Raw genomic sequence first — 24781 nt, 5'->3', positions numbered from 1 at the left:
CTGTAAAAGGGTCTATACTTCACAGTACAGTAAATGCAGTAACGCAAGTACAAAAATAAATCTAAATACATTACTGTAAATACAGAAACACAGGCCAATTGCACATGGGTGGGATTACAGATCCTGCCGTCTATTTGAGTCTGGCCGCAGGACTCAACAAAGTCACAAGCGATATTTTCTCCTGCTAAGCAACGGGGAAAATAATGCCTTGTGCATTAGTTAAGCATGAATTCATGCATATTATTGCACCCGTATTGTAAAGTGTTAACGTAACTAACATTATCCCAGACAACAACAAACCTGAGCTGCTCTGATCTGTCCTGTATAACTGCATCATGAAGTGTATCCAGAAACGGGAGTATGTGTTGCGTATTGTAGAGACCTAGTTTGGCATGATGGTGTAGCCATCGAAGGCTTATGGCGGCACACATTGTGATGTTTCCCCCACACTGCCCCGGGACGTGCAAAAATTGCCCTTTGGCCAATTATATTACAATCCCGTCATCTACTTTTACTGATGTTGAAACCAGCCACATCAATTTAAGGCCCCAATCACATAGAACGCGTTTTTCATGTTCAAAAAACTGCGCTGCCTTTTTTGGTTGATGTTTTTTAATTTAGAAAAAAGCAGTGCACTGCGTTTAAAAAAAAAAAAAAAGTTTCTAGGCAACCCCCAAATCAGATGTCCTGTCAGTCAAATTAAGGTAACAGTCAACACAACAGAAAGCCCGCCTCTCATTCATTCATGATTGGACAACAGAAAATAAACGCGATGACTTCGTGCGAAGCACTCTAAAGTGCTCCTTCAAAAATGCCTAATCATGGTAATGCCTACTTGATTAATGTTGATGAATACTTGACTATCTGCAAGTATTTGTTACTGTAGCTGGTGGAGACAGATTGCATTGTTTGCTAGATGTTGCCAACCACCCCCAGTAGGTCTTCTAGTCATTCTATAGAAAAATACAACCACAAATTGTTATTGGTTTTGGTTCTTTACTGTACTTTATACTGTACACAGTACTGTAAAATCTCAATGGCACAGTGCTATGTTCTGTACTGTATGTTCCACAAAACTAACATTTTTTTGTTAAAAAAGGAGCATTAGCCAACTTGAAACACAGTAATGTGATACGGTACAGTACTGTAAATACTGTAGATACACTCTGGAGTGGAGAGTTGAAGACATACCTGCTTTCCAGTCTGAATGTCCTTATGATAGATGCAACTGTGAACCGGCTTAGATTTGGGAGGACTCTCTGCCCAGCTTCCCTCATAGTCAGGCCATGATTTATCACATGATCCACCAACGTTGCTCTAATATCATCTGAAATATTGTTCCGCACATAGCCTCTTCAACCATGTCTTTCTCACATTCAGATTTAAGCTTTAGTTCAGAGGATTACTGGAAATATTGATATTGATATTTTCATTAAATATCATATAGTTTTAATTAGAAACATGAAGATTTATTAAATGCCTTCATTACTGTTATTGATAATAAATGTTTATATAAAATCTCTCTCAGATTTGTTCAGTTCTTCTGCTTTTGTTGTTTATTTTATTGTGTTTTGTTATAAATTGTGTCATGATAAACTGCCATTATAATAATTCAAAACTGAATCAAATGAGATCTTAATAACTGAACATGTTTCTCATAGTTTTAGTCACTCAGATTGGACAGAAAAGTGGATGGATAATTCAAATATTTGGCCTTGTGGCTGATATTAGTATTGATATTCTGCCAACTTTACAATTCATCATCATGTTCTACACGTTTGGATCTGGTGGAGCAGGTGATTTCATATTCATATTCATATTCATATTCGTATTGATCTGAGTCCAGATCAACACATTTGATCATGTTTAAAACACTCATGTTTAATATTCACTTGTCTGATGTTCATTATGATTTATTGTAATCTGCTGTGAATCTGATGATAATATTAAATATTAATTGAATTTCTCTTCTGTGCTTAGGATTCATCATTATCATTTTACCAGTGTTTATGATGATGAATAATGAGACATGGTTTCATAGATGCAAAGAGAGGTTCGGCTGTGAGTATTTGATGAATTCTGTATTAATATCTCAGTTATTTCTGATTATCAGTGATGAGAGAAACACGTTACAGTGGATCTGAACAACAAACTGACATGTTTCATATTTGATTCCTGTAATCAGTTACTGAATAATATTACTTCATTGCTTATTTTACACATATATATATGTATTTCTATGACAATATTATTTATTTTTCATGGGATGCATTTACAACATGAGTTACAATCTGAAATTATGATACATGAATCTGTGTGTGATCTGCAGTCGAGTGGTTGATAATGACAGAGGTACTCTGAGTGGTTGCTATGCAGTGGCTAAGGTACACTGAGTAGTTGCAAGCATGTTGCTATGCAGTGGCTAAGGTACTCTGAGTGGTTGCTAGTGTATTGTTATGCAGTTGCTAAGATACTCTGAGTGGATGCTTGTAGCTGTTACGGTTCATTCATTCACTGACTCATTCTCACTCCCTGTGTGCGTGTGGGCTTAGGCATGGGCATGGTTGCGTCTCGTGTCTGGATCCAGATTTTGTCTTCCTGGTCGTCTTGATCCTTGTGTTTCACTTAGGGTGGTTGCTAGGGTGAGTAACCGACTCCCAGCTGAGACAGGCTTCCCAGCTTGAAGAAGTCTGTAGTCCTCTGAGAATGATTGGTGTTGGGCTCACTAAAGAGAACTATCATCTCCGCCTGTTGATACTCTTCAGCACTCGGTGTTGAACCAGAAGGGGCTTGTCCTGGGATTTCTTGAGCAGTGGCATCTATGAGCTCCTGCCAGGTTTGGTACAGCTTGTCATCCCTGCTGCTTGACATTGGTGAGGTAATTGTTACTCCACAGAAGGTGGTCTTCCGGAGTTCCGCTTTGTTGTCAAATGGCTCGGTACTAGGTTTTTTGGCCAGGTGGCTGGGTTCTGGAGAAGGAAGGGAGGTCCTTGAGACCATTGGTTGGGATCTATTAAGGTCTCCAGGGTCTTCCCTCTCGTCAGATCGTCAGCAGGATTATTTGCAGAGTCCACGTAGCGCCAAGTGCACTTCTCTGTTAACTACTGTATCTCAGCTATTCTGGCGCCCACGAAGACCTTGTATCGACAAGGCTGAGAGTGTAGCCAGGTCAGTACTCTAGAGGAGTCTAACCACATCACAGTTCGAGCCACTGTCAAAGTGAGTTCCTTCTCGAGAACACGAGCCAACTGCGCTGCAACCAGAGCTCTACAAAGCTCCAGGCGTGGGATACAATGCAGACATCTTGGAGCTACTCGTGAACGAGCAAGGATGAAAGACAGGTGGACCTGTCCTTCCTTGTCTTCAGTAATGTAAGCTACGGCTCCATATGCTTGCTCCGAGGCATCTGCAAAGATGTGCACCTCCCTAGTGGCACCCGCAAGGTTGACACCCGCTGGAACATTTGCATGTGGAAATGTAAGCAGTGGTAAGGACCCAATTTCAGCCTCCCAGCTGAACCAGACTTGCAGAAAGTCGGCAGGTAAGTTCGAGTCATCCCATACTCGCTTCTTATCCCACAGCTGCCTGATGATGAGCTTAGCTCGGGTGGAGAAAGATACAAGTAACCCAGGGGATCATATTGTGTAGCTACAACTCTGTAGATGTTCCTCAAGGTCGGTTCCTCGTGGGACACAGGCCTATGTTTGTAGCCCAAGGAGTCCGTTGTCCAATTCCAGCTGAGACCAAGTGTTGACTCAAGAGGGTTGGACTTATCCTGTGCCAGCCACAGTTCTAGGCTTTCAAATCTGGCCTCTTGAGGTAAGTGGCACAAGATGCTTGGATCATTGCAAGCCCATTGACTCAAAACCTGCAGATTTCAGAAGATCCCTGAGTCGATCATCTAGCCATTTTGCCTCACCCGACGTACCCGTACTCTGCAGGGAGTTATCCACGTAAAAGCAGTTCTCAATCAAGAATCTCAGGTCATCGTCAGGCTGGCAGTGGTCAACAACATGGCGCTGTAGGGCGTATGTCGCAGAGCACGGGCTACAAGTTGCGCCGAAAGGCAAAACTTGCCACTCAAACCTGACACCTTCAGGTCCCGCCACAGGAACCTTAGAAGACGACAATCTTCAGGGATGAGGCGGACTTGATAGAACATCCCCTTTATGTCAGAGTCTGCCCGAGGTACTGGTGAGAGCAGATAAAGACCAGGCGGGTTTTCCTATTGTGGCTGACGAGATGATGTGAGATGTACCATCCTTCTTTGGGAGAGGTATCCTCAGTAATTTCACTCACAGCACCTGTTTCAATGAGTTTATGTATTTCCTTCCTGTACGCATCCGCCAGCTTGGGATCCTTCAAGAGTCGCTTCTCAGTACTACATAACATGGGCATAACGCCCTCCTTTGGCGAGCGCAATGGTGGCATGCTTGCATGACACAGCAATGGTGTGGCGTACCTAAGAATTCCATCTACATTAGTACGGACAGTCTTGGATTCAAGCAATGCTACAGCCTGCTGATCCTGCTTTAACCGAGTCACCTCTCTTTCTGGTTGGTAAGGTACGGTGCTCACTTACCAGAGCCTCTCAACATGCCTGTAAATCTCATCCATTGATGGCGTATATGAAGTATACAGGCACTGTGCAGGTTGGATAGGCTACCCCATGAATAGGGTGGGGCCCTGAAGTGTCCACCCAAGCCGGGTGCAGTCTGCGGCTGGGCCACCTGGTGGACCAAGTCTGACTGGCTCGACAGGTGTTATCAGCTGAGGGTTATCGGAGCCTACAAGCAGTGTTGGCTGAGCATCTATTAAGGCAGGTAGGGGAATACCACTTAGGTATTTGTATTTTCTCTTCAGGCAGTCAGTAGGGTAAGTATGCTGCGCTAGGCTGAGGCAGCCAGCTGTGAAGGCCCCAATGATTTTATAGCTGATGTGAGGGTTCACCGCTGGTGAGACATGGAAAGACACTGTTTGGCCATGGAGGATCTGGATGCCCTGTCGGACTGTACGCAAAGGAAGCGATTCGGGTTTGCCCTTTATACCAAGAAACTTAGCTGCTGCTGGCAAACAACATGGTCCTCTCTGACCCATCATCGAGGATCGCAAAGGTGTCAAGTGTCTGGTCCTCATAATGTACAAGCACAGGGACAACCTTTAACATGACTCGATTCCCGGCTCCAGGTTTGTCCAGATAGAGTGAGTCAGCCGCAGAGCTAGTAAATCAGCGCTCTTCTTTAGCAGCTACCTCTTTATTGCCCCTCTCTGCTCTTGTATTTATCTTGTGAAGAGCCAGAAGGTGTTTTCCCTGACAGATGTTGCAAGGTTTCTTCAATGTGCGCTGAGCAGCTTGATGAGTTTGTGCACAACGCCAGCACCGTTTGTTAACCCGGATCCATTCTCTAAGCTGGTCTCTGGAGAGTTTGGTGACAGCTCTGCTATGACTAAGATAATGTTCAGTACTCTCACAGTAGGCAAAGTAGGCTTTACTCTTTGCTCCTCGGTTATCTGAACCCTCTTTATGATACAACAGAGCTGTCTCTGCCAACTCACCAACCCCATGTAGGACGGTCACCATTTGTCTAACATGACGATCAGCCTTCACGTTCTGCCTTTCTTTCCTGCTGCATCCAGTAGCCTGACTGTCAAAGCCCTGACACCATGATTCATAGCAGAGCCATTCTGACAAATCATGTAACGTGTGGGTCGCCCCTAACTGCTTGAACTGATGTCGACGGAAATCAGCTCACTGTTCCGGAGGGAGCTTACTCAGCAGACTAGCAATATGTGAGCCGTAGTTGAGTTTGATTTCTCCTTTAGGATCTAGAGTCTGCAATAAACCCAGTAAAGATTGTATCTGGAGAGAGAACTTCTGGAATGCCATGGTATCACCATGCCTCACCTCGGGAGTCTCTAGGATGCATGCTATCTTCTTTAAGGCAAGTTGATGAGGCTGCCCACTATGAGTGTCACTATAAGGGGTGGGTGAGTTTAATTAAGCATCAGCTATCAGCTTGGCTTCCTCCAGCTTTAAATGATCCACAAGGATCTGATACTTGAAGAGTTCTGTAGCCGTGGATGGGAGTGAATGAGCCTTGGGATTGTGGGCTGGGGCCCTCGATAGACTTGTTCATTCCCCAGCGGCTGCATAAATTGGTTAGATGGCGGCATACCATGTACCACCGCTCCGTCGGCTGCTAAGGGATGGTAGGCATGGGCAGGTGCTGATTTCATTACAGGTGCATGAGCTAGCGCAGGGTGTCTGAGCAGCTGAGAGGGCCGTTTAGAGAAGTATGATGATATCCCTCAATCAGAAGCAGGATTGGGATACTGAAGATGAAATGGAGGCTTACAAGGCATTCATACTCTACCTCCAGAGGGAAAGTCAAGCTGGCTATTGTCTAGCCCTTGTACTCTAAGATTGAGCATGCCTCTCGTTAGGTTCTCATCCGGATCAGGCCAATGTGGAGGATTAGGCCAGTCCTCCTCCTCCATTTCCTTTGAGTGTGCTGCATCATTGAAACTCCTTGAGGCTACAGCACCGGCCTGTGGAGATGTGGGGTTGCTGTAGTTTGAGGCTGGACTATTAACCTGGGACAGGGATTCCCTCAGCGAGCGGGCTACCTCCAGCAGTTCTTTCATCTCAGACTGTGCTTCGTTTAGTTCCTTTATGCCAGTCTGGAAGGCCTGTTGTGTTTGGAGCAGCATAATATTCTCCTCCCGAATAGCTCTAATTTGCTCAGAGAAACGAGTATCCAAATATGGGCTCTGATGGGATACACGTGTTCGCGCAGGTTGAATAAACCCATCCAAATCTCTCCTCTGGCCATGGTCTGGGGCTAACTGATAAAACCCCCAGAGTGAGGGTGGGCTGTCTGGAAAGTGGTTGTCTGGTCTGGACCCTCCCGACAGAGGGACACCCTCCTATCCAAGGCAGGGGATGATAGATCCCATTGTAACTCGTTGACTATGTCCCATATAGTCTACTTCGAAGTCCTGAAGTCTGACAGGTCGACGTATTTGACGTTTAGGTCTCACTTCCGGATACATCTCTTCATCTGCCTCCATCCTGAATACTGCTGATCCGGCTCGAAGGACCAAAGTTAAGGAGGTAATCTAGTAAGGCTAGTTCATCAAAGTTTTCAGCCAATAAACAGGATGGTGTATCGGCCAGAATACAGGAATAAAGACAAGGAGATATAATTTCTTCTGCAGATTGTATTGGACTTCAGCCGTGCACATCAGAACATTCAAATATCCAGTATTGTCATTATAGTCTGATAATAAAACAAATAAATAACCATTAGGTACTGTCATTTAAACATTTACATTACTTAAATTTCTATGCAACGTGAAGAATATAACCACACATGATACAAACCAGGTTCATTAAACTGCACTGCTATGCCCCTTTGAACATAATCTACAATTACATAAACATGAATATTACTACTTGGAGAAATATAATTTCCACCTAACTCACTGACTAGGTTACATTAAACTGTATTAAAGGGTTTATAGAAGGAGCAATCTTCTGGCCAGACAAGACTACCACTCAAACAGCGTACGCACATGGTCTCGTGAGCGCAATATTAATTCTTTTAACTCAACATTATAAACGGAACTACGTAAATTATACATCACAAGGCTCACACTAGCTAGCTTATTTTTTTCCTACAGTGTTTTACAGCATAAACATCATTCTATCACTATAAATCTCTCTCAGCATGCTGGCACATTATAATACATAGCAACAGTCACTTACTTTCCATCATTAACTCAACACATGAACATTGGAAGCTGGATTACTCAGACGGGACTGAAGAAGCTGCACTACACAGATACGCAGTCCAAACCACGTTGCTGAACTCAAACTCATCCCCGTACCCATTATATCCCAACCACACATTTCTTCTCTTCCGTAACCTCCAAACCAGAGTCTTAAAGCGGCAGGCACCCAGAAATGTCAGAGCCTTTTTTACAATATTAATGTTCATATTGTTGATTATGAAGAAGCAATTTCTTAAAATTATACTTAAATTAATTAAACAAAGTGCATTCTCTAATTGTTTGTGGTACATAATTACACTGATGTGATGCTCTGAATGAAAAAATAGCCTGACCAAAGGAAGTTTTCCTGCATGGAATTATGCAAGCTGCTCGAGTTGCACTTGTAGTTACTCTGTTTTCAATAGATTTAAAATGAATGAAATCAGCCAGAGGGGGAGGAGCTAAACCATACATAATCTTGTAAATTGAACAAACATTTTTAAACTTAATCAGGTTTTCCCAGCTAAGACAGTTGATCTTTATGACAAAATAAACAAAAGTGTTTTTTTATCTGAATTTTTAAGTGCTTGTTTGTATAGGGATTCTATTGGTTTTAAAACAATGGAATGTAGACCAGCTTGTCAAACAATATGTAATATGAGAAACAATCATAGAGTGAAAATATACTTTTGCAGCCTAATTTGATAAAGAATTTCTAATAAATCTAGAACAAATTTTTATTTGAGCTTTAAAACCCAAACAAGAGTCCAGATGTACCCCTAGGTATTTATATTCTGAAACAATTTATAATCTCCCTCCTGAAATAAAAATAGCCCGCTTTACATCAGCACCATGTCCTTTAGAGAAGACGATACAAACTGTTTTTGACAATTTTAGGGAACTCTGATTCAGCCAGGATGTAACTTTTGCCATAACATCGGTCAACTTTTTTGCAAACACTTCTGCGTTTTTAATGTGTGAAAATGACTATCGCGTCAGCGTACATTAGGATATTACATTGTTGACACACTATGGGTAAATCATTAAAATGCAGCTCTGGAAAAAAATTAAGAGACCACTTAACATTGATTTTTCAATGTTAAGTGGTTTCTTAATTTTTTTTTCCCAGAGCTGTACATGCTAAAGAGAACTAGGACCAATATGGACCCTTTTGGACCACCAGTTGAAAGACATAAAGAACTAGATTTAAAATTATAAATTTTTACTAATTGTGAACGCGAAGCAAGGTAAGATTTCATTAAATGTACAAAATATATCAGTCACAAGCACATCAGGATCCCCCCATTCCCAAGCACCACGCACAGCATCTCCCGAGTACTGATCACTCATACCTGCAGCTTATCATCACCTCATCACTGCATGCACTTAATGCTGCCTTCACGTGCTATCAGAAGTTTCCTACTTTCCAATTCAGAATTCATGATTACGAGCTTGTTGTGTTCAGGTGCTTTGTTGTCGGAAAGAATGGAGGACGCCAGGTTCATACTTTTGTGCGTCTTGGGAAAATGTTATTTTAACACTATAACCATTTCAGTCATTTCCCGGTCCCAGAAAATCATAGAATCACTGGCAAACATAGCAGCACAACACGAAAGTATATTGTTTATAATCACATTCACAATAAAGGCATAATGTAGACAAGGTAAGGCTGCTAAAGCCTAGTTCAGACTGCACGATTCTCAAACTCGTCGGGTCACTGCTCTAGTCACACTGCATGACTATCTGGGGTATCATTCAGTCACTGCTGTGTTCACACTGCACGATGGTTTGACGACAGAGGAGTTCACACTGCATGACTGAACAAGAGGAAGAATCACCGACAACTCTCTCTCTCTCTCCAGTGCGCAAACTACTTTTCCCAACTACACGTGCGTCAGACCGGAGTTCTCGCGCGAGACTGAATTGTTAATTAAAATGATAAACTGCACAACGTTTGCTTCAAACTGTATGTGCGCTGATTTGTGGAGAAAAAGAAAAAAAGATTATGGCGGAAGAAATTGTTGGAGAGACAGAGGGAGCCAGGATTGTGTTCTGCAAAGACAGTTTGAGGTAAATAAACAATTTTGTAATGTGCTGCTGCTGTGGCTGGATGTGCAAATGTTTGGCCTTTGTTTCTGTTTGATAGAATTGTAAATATATCTATTAAAATACTGATATTCTTCTCTATAACTCCTCCCTGAACGTCCTGCTGCCCTGTATCTCACTCTTTCATTGGCTGTCGGTCATCGCCGATGTAATTTTCAGTCAGAACGCTGTTCACACAGCAGGAGTTTGAATCGCCGACAGCCATGCCCATCTCGGAAACTTGGGTATCAAAATTATTTCTTCCCAGTGGTAAACACGACATCAGAGGGCGTTCATGTGCATTTTTTACCTTGGAAACTCGTATTTACAATAATTCCGATAGCATGTGAAGGCAGCATAAGCCCCACACACACTCACAGTCACTGTCCGGTCTTGTTAGTAATACATTTACCTGTATGCTCATCTCAAGGACTCTCCGGTGCTACTTACATGCTTCCTCATTCTCCAGTGTCTCCTCATCTTTGTCTCCTGTCTCCTGTCTCCATCGTCTCCCTGGCTCCAGTGTTCCCTTCTCCTGCGTAAAGACATTAAGTTTTATCCTCCAGTTATCTGCATTAACCTACCATTCATCTCCTTCACTGCTCACCGGATCATATTTATCATCTCCTGTTTCCCGTGTCTCTGTTCTGTAACAGAAGACTGGACCGATACAACCGAGTGCCAGCATGAATGCCCCAGATCCATTTCAGGAATTGGTCAATGCTCTCCGTTGAACTCTCACCACCATTCCTCCCGCACCATCACCAGTGAGCACTTCCGACACGGACACCACTTCTCCTTCGCCTCCGGTGAACAGCAGTCCCATGGCCCAACCGGCGCCCTTCTCTGCTGCGGCGGAGGATTGCAACTGATTTCTTCTCCAATGCTCGCTGGTCCTGGAGATGTAACCGCAACTATACCCCACTGAGCAATCCAAAGTGCCATTTATCATCTCCCAACTGTCTGACAAAGCCCTCTGGTTGGCAGAACCATTATGTTCTCAGAATAATCCCCTAACCCTATCTCTCTAGCTTCACTACCCACTTTCAGGAGGTTTTCGGTAAACCCTTGTGGGATTCAGCAGTTGGTGAGCAACTTTATAATTTAAAACAAGGTATGAAGACTGTTAATGAGTATGCTCTCCAGTTTTGCACACTGGCCACTTCTAGTGGGTGGAACGAACGATCTCTACTGACCATATACCGTCAAGTGTTGGATCCTCGGGTGCAGTTGCATCTCGTTGCATATGAGGATACCATTGGGCTTGAACGTTTCCTCCAACTCTCCATCCGCTTTGGAAGGAATTGATTCGGATCAAATAACTCAAAGGGGTATTGAATTACAGTGAAATGAACCGTACTATTTGTCCAGCGATACGTTGAAATTAGAGTACATTTTCAATCATGAATCGGGATATTACCCGTTACAACGGCAATAATATACATTTTATGTTCACTGTTTGTGAGCTTAGGTAACACAATCGATCAGTTTGAGGCAGTAACTTATAAACACATAGCCAAAGACACTAGATGAAAAAGGTAAACAAAAGTTTATTGGACTATTCTAAACACACAGAAACTAACAAAAACATATATTCATACAGTTACTGGGAAAGGGATGTCTGTTAATGGAAAGGAGTGAAGTCCCAATGATTTTCTAACCACAACCTGAGAATCAATATATTAGCAGGTCAACCTTAGTTTGCTTGCTTAGATAAGATTTGTACCAGTTCAGCCAGAATGAAGAGGCATGTACTTGCTTTGAATGCTCCTATGAGCATGGGTTCCTCTTAGCACGGCGTTGCTCAGTTGGTGGTCAGTTGTTGTGGTCAGAGGGACAAATAGTTGGTTTTGCGGGGTGAAAAGCCGAATCCTGGATGGCGTTAGCTGGTTGCTACGCGACGGGTTTCTCTGTGGTGCCACTGCGCATAAGAGTTTCAAACAGAGTTTTGGAGTGTGGTGATGATGAAGAGCTCTGGGTAGCTCTGAGGACACTGCGTGCAGGCAGGAAAGGCCCGCACAATCAAAGCAGAAGTCACCGCAAAACCATGGCTGTCAGTAAAGCATGAAGCAAAACAAAAAGCAAAGATATCTTGTTGCCCGGGAGTTTTAAACGGGCTTCAAGGTCCCTACTTGGGGGAGTCTCCGGCCAATGAGATACTGTTGCAGGCGGGTGTCCTGCCCACTTCTCCTGTTCATGCATATCTTTAGTGTAATGTCTGATTAAACACTTTTAAGGATCCAACTTTCCTATTGTGATCACAGTACATTTTACACTAATTTACCTTGCATTAAAATGACAAGAATCATTTATCCATCACATAGACATCAAACTTGCTATTCCCATGATGGCTCGGTGGACATCCCAGTCTGTTACGCCCCATTCAGTGGTCTTCTACCCCACATGCACCTCCAACCTGCTTCCACACCAGCTATGGGACTGTGCTATTGATCTGCTGCCAGGTGAGTCAGTGCCCCGTAGGAAAATCTACAACTATCCCCTGGAGGAGAAGGCCATGGTGGAGTACATCCAGGAGGCTTTAGACCAGAATTGCATCCATATGTCAACTTCCCCTGCTGCTTCCAGCTTTTTATTTGTGGCTAAGAAGGACAGAGGCTTGCAGCCCTACATAGACTACCGAGCACTCAACAACATAACTGTCAAGTTCCGCTATCCACTTCTTCTCGTCCCTGCTGCGCTGGAACATCTCCATGGTGCCACTGTGTTCATGAAGCTGGACCTCCGCAGCGCGTACAACCTCATCTGGATATGTGAGGGGGATGAATGGAAGTCGAATGGAAACTTTGTGACACCTACTTGCCATTATGAATATCTTGTCATGCCATATGGATTGGCCATATTCTCTATTCCAGGATTTCATCCATGAGGTGCTCCGTGAGTTTCTCCACAAGTTCGTCCTGGTCTATATAGATGACATCTTGATATACTTCTGGAGCCTGGCTGACCATCGCCGTCACATTTCGGAGGTCCTCCAACGCCTGAGGAGCTTCCATCTCTTCCTGAAACCCGAGAAGTGCTCATTCCACCAGCCCTCATTGCAGTTTCTCGGATATATCATTGATCACAGTGGCATCCGGATGGACCAGTGGAAGGTGGAAGCCATCCAGTCCTGGCCCACTCCCACAAACATCAAACAGCTCCAACGATTCTTAGGTTCCGCCAACTTCTATCAACGCTTCATCCAAAACTACAGCTCCATCTCCAGTCCTCTCACCCATCTCCTCAAAAATCAGTCTCTGTTCTTGTCCCCAGCAGCCCCACAAGCCTTCAAAGTCCTGAAGACCACCTTCACCACCGCATCCCAGTCCAATCCTCATCCACCCCAACCCAGATCTTGGAGTGGAAGCGGTGCTATCTCAGCAGCAGGGGAATCCCAGCAGACTCCATCCAATGACCTTCTTCTCCCGCAAGCTCAGCCTGGCGGAGGTAAACTATGATATCGGAAACAGGGAACTTCTCGCTATCAAGCTTGCCCTCAAGGAGATCATTGATTTGCTTAAGCTTAAGCTTAAGATTTGCTTACTTAAGTAGTCTGGCCAAGAGCCCATTCAAACCCATTTCTAATCCGTCGAAATTGTGGCAATCATAAACTTTGGGGCGGGCTTTACACGATGACGACAGCGCAGCGACGGTGAAGTAAGCAGATTTTGTACATTACAAAGATCGATGCTGCATGCTGAACATCTCTCGTTCGAATAAGCTATCGCGTCCGTTTTAAGCGATTTAAACTTTTCCTCTTTGTTAAAACCTGAGCAAAGAACAACACGCGGCTACCAGATGTGAATTACACCGGCTACTTTGATGAGGAGGATGGACAGTGTGATCATGTGCCAACACCACACAGCAGCTCTGTATCTGGCCTTGCTTTGCTTATTTCCTCACACAAGATCTGGTAAAAATTGTAAATAAATAACTACCTATGTAAATAACTAAATAGCGTAACTATGCTTAAGCCTGGAAATGTTCTTCTAACACATCTGAATTTGAATAAAGTTTGTGAGACACAATTTTCCAAAGACTCAAAAGATTTCAAAATATTACAAATCGCGTTCTAATTGCAATACAAATGACCTTACAACGGGGGCAAATGTAAACAGAGCTGGATGCTTTCTGTTCGACCATGAATCCAAGATGTTTCAGTCTGTCTGAGATCATATTAGGTTTTCCAAATTTTGCTAAAATTTTGATGGAGTGATTATCCGATTCTATTGTATTTCTCTGTTCACCGCTGCTCGCTTTTTATTATGTACCTGTTTATGTTCATGCAGTTTATTGTTCAATTGCTTGTCACTTGAATTTACGGGCATACAATCCCTGCCGTCAACCGCGACCTGAGAATGTGCCATCATTGAGTGAATTCCCACCAACAAAGTCTCTACCGGTGGATGACTCTCAGTCTGCTGCACCACCAGGCCAACATATCAACCCTGCCAAACGGACACTAAATCCTCTGGGGTAGGCCTGCTCAGGATTCAAATGACAACGACAGTCCTCCCCTCCATGAGTTTTGCCACGGACGCTCACCAGTCGCAGCGCCCATCGACAGAGCCAGATCAGCATTAAAACTCAACTGGGCCATCATCATGGGACCCAGCTCGGGGAGAGCATGCGTCATAGAGTATGAATTTGCTGTCTAGTTTCAAAATATGAGTAGGCTTTGAATAATCTACATACCTGATTAGAGGTAGAGTTGCAGATGGAATTGTCAACAATGCTCCCCTCATCTGTTACAATAGTTGGACCAGGCCACTGATGAATGTCTCCGGACAAAAGCAAGCAGTTGCTAATTATTACAGCATTATTGTATTGTTGTTTACACGCTGTTCCTTCCAGATTTCTTCGGTAATGCCGACGTGCAGTTTGGAAGGGGATAGTAAACGCATACTCTCCATATCCAGAGAAGCAATTGATCATGTCTGTTTGTTTATGCCAAAAGATCCCATCGATGGCTTCACAATTCACAATTGTCGTTAATTTTATGTAAATATCTATTATCAGACTGCTTAAGTGCATAGATATTTACTGGATGTACACATTTTAAGATTAGCGTGTAGAGTAGTAGAGCAGCTACCACACTCGACTGACCATCCGCCATCTTGTATATTAATTTGATTCTTCAGTGTTTCGGATCGTGATGATCTGTGTTCAGATGTTTCTCTGTTTTCTAATCATCTTCACATTGAGTGTCTTTATTCAGTTTAATCTCTGATCAGCTCTATTTCTGTCTATTCATGCACTCATTCTGTCACTCTCATCTCTTTTAGGTTCAGAATCAGTCATAAGACCTGTGATGTTAATCTTCATATTAGTGATGAATGCAGTAATATTCGGCCTTTACATAATGACACTGGAGAAAACCACAGGTCATATTTTTATTTTTTTTAAATTACAACACATCATTGATCTAGAAAATATAAGTTTATTTTATAAAGTGTATTTATGCTGAAGTTCATTAGCTTGTCATTTAAATACTGGAGTCATGGCAGAGAGTTGATCACATAATCAGGACATATAAATGTTGATCACATGATCAGGACATATTAAGGTTGATCACATGTTCAGGATATAAATGAGACACTTGTGTAGAAAGTGCTGGAGAAGTGAATCTTTATCTGATCTGATCTACAGATCCTCTCGGATGGGGCTGTGTGCTGATGTTTCTGCAGATCATCTGGACAGTTATGAAGTTTACAGATGATACTTCCTATTATTTCAGTTTTTCTCGAGGTACAGTATTGATCATCATCTTTTTTCTTCTGTGTTTTTCTACATCAGTTTGAATTCATTTACAGTTCATACTTGATGGCATTAAACCGTGCAGGGACAGAGATATTAGGCAGGTTTGTTTTAAGTGTTATGAATCTGATTTCTGATGGAAACGCTGACAGGCGCAGAGACATCGATCCATCTCATTAATTAACAGTAATTATCAGATGAATATCACAGTTCAACACTGTAATTTAAATCAATACAGTTACATGGCATAAAATACTTCATAAATCAAACAAACAAAGACTCATAGTCAGAGACTGTTTTTCTGTGTATCTCTGAGGGTTTTCAATCATTTTCTCTACTAATATTTTTCCAATAGTTAAATAGTAGTTAAGTAACTTTACTAAAACACTAAGTTTAGAGCTAATCTAGGATTTGTTGATCAAGGCTTCATTTTAAATCGAGTTGTGTTGCACCACATAATTTTAAACCCAGAATAACAAATCTGGGATTAGAATTTAACCTGCGATTAAAACCTCCATTTACGATAAATTTTCGCCGCCATGATGGATTCGCCATTGACAGCAACAATACTAATATAAAATTTTCTTCTGTACTGATCACCAGGAACTCTCTCTGACAAGTAGGAAAGGAAATAAACTTGGAAAATGTCAGTTGTCTTTATAAAGCGCTACGTAGACTGTTAGCCAACTGATCAAGCAGGAATTGAAAACACTGCGTCAGCGCGTGCACTTTCATACGCCTGAAAATATATTTATAGAAGTCTATCAGTGAATGGAGTATATATTGTGGCAGTGTACTTATGACAAACAACTGTCATGATTGGCTATCATGAGTGACTATACAGGGAGTGCAGAATTATTAGGCAAATGAGTATTTTGACCACATCATCCTCGTTATGTATGTTGTCTTACTCCAAGCTGTATAGGCTGGAAAGCCTACTACCAATTAAGCATATTAGGTGATGTGCATCTCTGTAATGAGAAGGGGTGTGGTCTAATGACATCAACAACCTATATCAGGTGTGCATAATTATTAGGCAACTTCCTTTCCTTTGGCAAAATGGGTCAAAAGAAGGACTTGACAGGCTCAGAAAAGTCAAAAATAGTGAGATATATTGCAGAGGGATGCAGCAGTCTTAAAATAGCCAAGCTTCTGAAGCGTGATCATCGAACAATCAAGCGTTTCATTCAAAATAGTCAACAGGGTCGCAAGAAGCGTGTGGAAAAACCAAGGCGCAAAATAACTGCCCGTGAACTGAGAAAAGTCAAGCCTGCAGCTGCCAAGATGCCACTTGCCACCAGTTTGGCCATATTTCAGAGCTGCAACATCATTGGAGTGCCCAAAAGCACAAGGTGTGCAATACTCAGAGACATGGCCAAGGTAAGAAAGGCAGAAAGTCGACCACTACTGAACAAGAAACACAAGCTGAAACGTCAAGACTGGGCCAAGAAATATCTCAAGACTTCTTTTTCTAAGGTTTTATGGACTGATGAAATGAGAGTGTGTCTTGATGGGCCCGTGGCTGGATTGGTAAAGGGCAGAGAGCTCCAGTCCGACTCAGATGCCAGCAAGGTGGAGGTGGAGTACTGGTTTGGGCTGGTATCAACAAAGATGAGCTTGTGGGGCCTTTTCGGGTTGAGGATGGAGTCAAGCTCAACTCCCAGTCCTACTGCCAGTTTCTGGAAGACACCTTCTTCAAGCAGTGGTACAGGAAGAAGTCTGCATCCTTCAAGAAAAACATGATTTTCATGCAGGACAATGCTCCATCACACGCGTCCAAGTACTCCACAGCGTGGCTGCCAAGAAAGGGTATAAAAGAAGAAAATCTAATGATATGGCCTCCTTGTTCACCTGATCTGAACCCCATTGAGAACCTGTGGTCCATCATCAAATGTGCGATTTACAAGGAGGGAAAACAGTACACCTCTCTGAACAGTGTCTGGGAGGCTGTGGTTGCTGCTGCACGCAATGTTGATGGTGAACAGATCAAAACACTGACAGAATCCATGGATGGCAGGCTTTTGAGTGTCCTTGCAAAGAAAGGTGGCTATATCGGTCACTGATTTGTTTTTGTTTGGTTTTTGAATGTCAGAAATGTATATTTGTGAATGTTGAGATGTTATATTGGTTTCACTGGTAAAAATAAATAATTGAAATGGGTATAAATTTGGTTTTTGTTAAGTTGCCTAATAATTATGCACAGTAATAGTCACCTGCACACACAGATATCCCCCTAAAATAGCTAAAACTAAAACTTCCAAAAATATTCAGCTTTGATATTAATGAGTTTTTTTGTGTTCATTGAGAACATGGTTGTTGTTCAATAATAAAATTAATCATCAAAAATACAACTTGCCTAATAATTCTGCACTCCCTGTAGTTACTCCGCTCTTTACCCACTGTTTCTATCTCTGTGCAATCCTCTGCATAGTTTAATTGTAGGTGCACTTTATTTTATTAGGGTGGGTTGAACCAACAAGGATTAATCTTAAATCTAGATTACATTAAGGTTTATAATTCTGTTGCACCAAACGTTAAACCTTGTTTAAAAATAAGCAGGTTTACATTTAATCCATCATTTTAATCCTGGATTTAATTTCTATTTAAAATAGATTAACTTTAATCCTGTTGCTGCATAACTTTAAACTCAGATTTAAATCTCAATTATAGATTAATTTTAAACTTGGATGTGAGGTAATAATAAATAATAGTAAAATAATATTTATTAATAATAATAAAATAAAGTGCACCTATAATTAAACTATGCAGATGATTGAACAGAGATAGAAACAATGGGTGTGTCGCCAGATCTCGGAGTTATTTATTAGCCTAACGTTACTAATAAAAATGAAAATTAAAGCGAATAGAGCCGTCAGAGTGTGTAGTGGTGGCCCGTGAGTTTACGCCTGCTATCGAGTCCAGGATGCAGATCCGTCACTCATCTCGGTGCACCTCGGTGTCGGACAAAGAAAAGAAGAGAGGATTATATTTAGCATTTAACGGTCGGCAGCTGTGATGATGATGTGAGAGCCAGTGATCGGGACCGTGCCTCGTGTTTCTCATGCCCGCTCCACTCGATCAAACAGGATGGGCGGCGCTGTCAAGAGCGAAGCAACTATAGTCACTCATGATAGCCAATCATGACAGTTGTTTGTCATAAGTACACCGCCACAATATATACTCCATTAACTGATAGTTTTAATCGCAGGTTGAATTCTAATTCCAGATTTGTTAATCTGGGTTTGAAATTAAGTGGTGCAACACAACTCGATTTAAAATAAAGCCTAGATCAAACAAATCCTAGATTAGCTCTCAATTTAGTTGAATTTAATCCTTGTTGGTGCAACCCACCCTTAATGTTTAAACTTGCGTTACAGATTTTCACCGTTATGTCGTGGTGTATGTGTATGGATCAGTTGTTGTTGTTTTCCTGACCTCCACTGTTCTGATAACAGAACTGATCCTGAAAAAAGGTAAATGAACACACATAATAACGCTCATGGTAAATATATTTAAGCATATATTAATAAGATCATTTTAATCCTGAGTGACTGAAATACTGAAGTGTCTCACACTGAGGCAGAAATCACCTCAAGCAATTACACAAATATACATTGATTTCATTTCTCGAAACAAAGATGATAATTCATTCTCATCTTTTTCAGTGAATGGAGATCGTACGGTTGGAGATCTGAGATTCATCGTCTTTCTGTTTGAATGTGTCTTTGCCGTATCTCTGCTGTTTTCAGGATTATTTGAGTCCCGTGAGTATGAAGCAGAATCGTCCATTAGATCACATTTACATCACATGAGCTGATCTTCATCTGTTCTCTCGTTTAACAACCTTTAAATTAGATCAGTTCTATACATTTTATATATTTATGCCAGTGGACTTGGGCAGTATAACGTAGACTTGTAGGTGATGAAAAGGGTCAAACTTTTAAGCTATTATCACTAACAGTCGATAGACAGTTAAGAAAATGTTCTCTGGTGGCTTCAAAGCCTGCAATATTACCTGAGATGTTATGTCTATGTCAGGCTAAATGCAAAGTGGAGAGTTAAGCCAGCCAATATTTTAAAAGTTTTGATACCTTTTTTCATAGACATAGAATTATTATTTTTTTGGCTACCACCATACCAAATTGTACAACTTTCTGAATAGCCGGGTCAAAACAGAGGTCACAAGAATAAGCTTCTGGATAGAATTTAAAATGTTTGTACCAAAAGTGTGCAGATTCACACTTGTTACAGATAGAGTAGGTGGAAGGATAGAATTTGCTAAGCTTAGTCCTAGAATAATAAAGATTGTGTGCTACTTTATATTGAATTAGTTGATGTCTTGAGTTTATAGAACATGTACTTATGATCTTAATAGACCCAACCCAGCCCTCATCAGATAACAAAATACCTGAATCCTTTTCCTAAGAATCTTTCAGATGTAGGGTAGATATGTTGAGTTGGCTGGTGAAATTATCCATACAATGAGAAATCAGATTAGGGGCTTCAGGAGAGGAAGAAAGTAATTTGTATATTTTTATTTTCATCTGTAAATAGATCAAAATGTGGGATAGACTTTCGAAAATAGTTTCTCAGCTGAAGGTATCTAAAAAAAATGTGACGCTAGAAGATCAATTTTTTCTGTCAGCTGGGGAAATGTGGGGAATTTACAGTCTACATGTAGTCTCTCACTGCAACCATTCCTCTACTGGACAAAGATAAAAATGTGGACTCTGCAAATTATGGCTTAAAGGGGTGATTGTAAGCAACAGGGGTAGGTATGGATAGATTTGGTGGGCGGTAACTTAAATGTTTTACCTAATCTGGAAATACAGAGAGAATGCATCCGCGTCACTTTCCCGCCGGAACACGCCCCCTCAGCCGGAGCTGGTGGCAGAAGAGTTGCTGCGTGACTGGAGTTAATAGAAGAAACCGTGAGTTGATCAAACGATCATCAGTTTAAACTAAACGTTGGGCTCGATATAGTGTTCCTTACAACTTACCAAATATTCAGGGATCCATGGATAATGAAATACAGCCAGGAGTAGTGTTTTCCTAAAAATTTTATGAGCCTGATTTCGACATTAATATTTATAACTGTCATTCATCATATTTTTTTGAGTGAATCCCACGTGTGGATGGGTCAGTGTATTGAAGCGTGTATGTGGCTGCTTGTCAAGAATGGAATACAACAGTTTTATTCAAATTCTGAATATATTATAGACCTATAATAAAAAATAAATAATAATTATATTGCCTAGACAGCGCGCAAAGAGCGCTCCCTTTATAATCAATAAAAGCTGTCACTCATTCAATAAACGCAATCTCACAAAGTTCCACAATGAAGCTGGTGTACAATGAATCTCTTATTTTCATGTCTGCACGTACAGAGGATTGACGCGCATGTTAACTGAACTCAGTACCCGGACAAACACTCGAGCGGTGAGTGGATTACAAGTTCAACACCTGTGATTGGCCAACTGCGTTGTTGAAATCTACAAACATGTCTGTGATTGGCTTCATTACTCACTGAAGTGAAAACATGGAAATCTAATCATTTGATGAGTGCAAATACAGATACACACTGGATAAGGTAAAGAATAATGTCATTGGCATATAAGGATATGTGATGATTTACTTACCTATATGGGAGATAAAATAAGTGTCAGGGTTCTGCCCTAGCAGCCTTGTCTGTGTTGTCTTTCTTTAATGTTTTGATGTTAGTGTTGTGTCTTATGTCGCCTTCACGAGCTATTGTAAATTTAATAATTCCCACTTCTGAAGTCGTGATTACGAGCTCATCCCATTCAAATTTTGAAATGGGAGGGCATCCATGTGCAATTTTTACCTAGGAAACTCGTATTTACGATAATTCCGAGGGCACGTGAATGCAGCATTAGCACATGGCTCTGTCTTTCTTTGTGTTTGCCATGTGTTCCTCTTGCCCTGCCTCCTTGTTTGCTGTAACCACGCCGCCTTGTTTATTCTGGTCTAGTCCATGTTTCACTAATTGTGCTCACCTAATCCTCCTATCCTCTGGGGTCCATTCTTCGTACCTCGCTTAATACATCTGAGATGATTTGACAGATCCCAGATTTTCTAATCGTGATAACTGATCTCTTGCTAATTTCTTCAAACAAATTAGATGATTGGATTAAAATATCTGGATTAATTTATCTAAGATTACTGCACGTTCTTGTGATCCCTGAAGAGGGCAGATGCATCGATACTCGAAACTACGATCAGCAATGCAACGATTGACTTGCGCCAAGACAACGTGATGACATCATATAATTAAAAAAGCCACCTAGCAAAAAACTTGAAAAATTTGAATTTCTGAACCTTTATAAGGAAACAACATAAAAGTTAGATAACTTAAATCTGAACTTTTTGAATGAACATGATTCCCAATTATTTATATTCACGATTTTATAGTATCTGTACACCCATTACATTTTTATTTCAACGTTGTAATTCAATTTTTAATTCAATTTGAAGCAGATTTGTTACGTGACAATATTATTTAAAGTTCCTTAAGAGTCAAGATCAATTTATCTGCATCTCTTGCACTGCATCCAGCAACTCCCATAATATCCGTCATCACTCAAATTAATGCACAACTACTGATCTATACATAGATCAGTGTGCACGACGCATATTAACTCTACGACGTGTATAAACCTCCAATACAACTATAAAGTAATTATTCCATCACAAATAAATTTCTCAATCAAGTGACTGTGTCTATAGTATTATATGCACCGTTTACACAACATTATAATATTATTTTCAAATAAACTATTATATTATTATTATTTAAAAGTATTATTGACCCTTGTTCAGTAATGAATTCTTGTAATAAAGTAGCAGTGGCTGGGACATATTTTAAATATCACCTCAAGATGCGATCTAATCCTGTTTACATGAAATAAGCTCCCGAGCAGGTTTAAGCTAACATATTTGTTGCTATGACAACAAGTCCAACATGAGCATCGAAGAACCAAACAATCCGAGATTGAGCCCAATCGTCAACAATCAAATCCAGCTAACCGAGTTAGCGATGTACGAAGAACAGGCCCCAGGTCCCTTTACATTGTGCTACCTTCCCTCATGTCCTTGCTGGTTTGTTGCTTTTGTGTGCAATTGTTGTATGCATGCTATTCTCTAGTTCCTTGTCAGTTAGTGCTAGATTTAGTTTTCCTTGTCTGAGATTATCCTTTTTGATAAAATCTGATTTTTCTTTGTTCCTGAATTTTTACCCTTGTCTAGTTCTAGCCTTTATTTTTGATGTAGTTCTCCCTAGCCTTATTTAGTTGTCTTGTTTTTGATAGCTTGACTTTTATTTAGTTTCTCTCTAGTTTCCTGTAAGAGTGCAGTCTTGTTTTATTTCTTTTTTATTTCTTAGTTTCAGTCTTTTTAGAACTTGGTTTTATATGATTTTTTTCTCTCTTTTGCTAGCTCCAGTTATTATTTAGGTTTTGTTTTCTTTAGTCATAGTTGTTAGTTTGTCTGTTATCTCTTGTTGTCTTGTCTAAAGTCTTGTCTTGTGTGTGTGTTGTGTTGGTTCCTGCCTTCTACCCTGAGTTTTTACTGGCCACTGTCTCCTACTGCCTGACAGCTAAGACTGGAGCTGATTCTGAGAGGGAACATCAAGTCTCAGGTTTTTCCACCATCGCCCTGCCTGCCTCCCAAGCTGTCCTCAAGTTCATTGTCTCCTTGGACTGGTCTGAGTGGTCATCTCCCCTGCCTGTCATTGTGGCGTCTGTCCCCTGCTCCACACCTTGTCACTTCCTTGTCGTTCCCTGTTTAGAGTCTTGTCAATAAGTTGTCTTTTGTTCACTCTGCATCTGAGTCCTCCATTTCAGCAGCCCCTGACAATAAGTGGGTTATTTCTTATGGCCGTCACGAGGGGTTCTATAGCAATGTCGAAAAGTAATGGCGATAGTGGGCACCCTTGTCTAGTGCCTCTGTGCTAGTGATGTCTGGTTTGCGAATGAATCGTTCTTTTGAACTGGTTCTTTTTAGTGAAGCAGTCGAACCATTTCACCAAATCGCACTGAATCGTTCTAAACGGTTTGCGTCTCAAATTAGCGCTGATCCCACAAGTTACTATAGCTACACACTTTCTAACATGACTTACTGTCCCTAACAGACCATAAATCTTGAACTATATGTTGTAAGTATATGTTGAAATATATACTTCGATATCTTGACGTATATGTTGTAACTCCTACAGTTCACTGAACTGAGACATGTTTTGCTGAGAGAACTACATGAGAACATCCGCATGTAACTGAACGTAAAGCGGTTCTCGGATCACCAGTACAAAATTGAAAACTGTTTCTTTCGGACACGTTCAATACTGAGAACTGATGAGCTGAGCATGCGTTATGTTATTTGTTCAGAGGAACGAAATGCAGGTTTAGTGTATAAAATGAATCACGTTTGAAACATGTTTATCACATAATTGCTGTCTTATCCCTGTATTATTTTAAAGTTTAGAAACACAATGCATGGATTGTAAAACGGTCAAACCTTTTTTTTTTTTTTTTTATCAATAATGCATGATATTTTCAGGAACAGCTTATTTAATTTCTTAGTTGATATACATTTTAAAATGTATTAACAGTAGTTTTGATATAGACTGTATAAATTTACATTTACATTTAATCATTTAGCAGACACTTTTATCCAAAGCGACTTACAAAAAAGGGGAGAGCAATAGAAGCAACGAAACAGACAAGGCCAACAACCTGTAAGAGCTGTAAGAAGTCTCAGTTAATTAAGCACAGTACACAAACAATTATTATTATTTTTTGAACAAACAAACTAAATTTAAATGGATAGTAAAGTGCTATTCTTTATTGGTCCAGTGCAATTCGAAGAGATGTGTCTTAAGATGTTTTTTTTTTAAATGGCTAGAGACTCAGCAGCACGAATTGAGATTGGCAGGTCATTCCACCAGGTGGGAATGGTCCAGGAAAATGTCCGTGAGAGCAATTTCATGCCTCTTTGGGATGGAACCACAAGGTGTCGCTCACTCGCAGAACGCAAGCTTCTGGAGGGTGTGTAAGTCTGAACAAGTGAGTTTAGGTATATTGGTGCAGAGCCAATGGTTGTTTTGTAGGCAAGAACCAGTGCCTTGAATTTGATGCAAGCAGCCATTGGC

General features: G+C 41.1%; 1 protein-coding gene across 1 annotated transcript in view; it reads left to right on the top strand.

Moving 5' to 3' along the window:
- LOC137048646 (uncharacterized) overlaps nucleotides 1–24781 on the top strand; it is a 59687-nt gene that overhangs the window by 12052 nt on the left and 22854 nt on the right. The window contains exons 7-12 of the mRNA XM_067426827.1: nucleotides 1662–1796; nucleotides 1981–2061; nucleotides 15144–15242; nucleotides 15508–15606; nucleotides 18993–19088; nucleotides 19281–19379. Coding sequence (XP_067282928.1) covers nucleotides 1662–1796; nucleotides 1981–2061; nucleotides 15144–15242; nucleotides 15508–15606; nucleotides 18993–19088; nucleotides 19281–19379 — 609 coding nt within the window. The remainder of the gene's footprint in view (nucleotides 1–1661; nucleotides 1797–1980; nucleotides 2062–15143; nucleotides 15243–15507; nucleotides 15607–18992; nucleotides 19089–19280; nucleotides 19380–24781) is intronic.

This window comes from Pseudorasbora parva, chromosome 2 (genome assembly GCF_024679245.1).
Source record: "Pseudorasbora parva isolate DD20220531a chromosome 2, ASM2467924v1, whole genome shotgun sequence".
In the NCBI taxonomy this organism is placed as follows: domain Eukaryota; kingdom Metazoa; phylum Chordata; class Actinopteri; order Cypriniformes; family Gobionidae; genus Pseudorasbora; species Pseudorasbora parva.
This window is presented reverse-complemented; position numbering and strand designations above follow the sequence as displayed.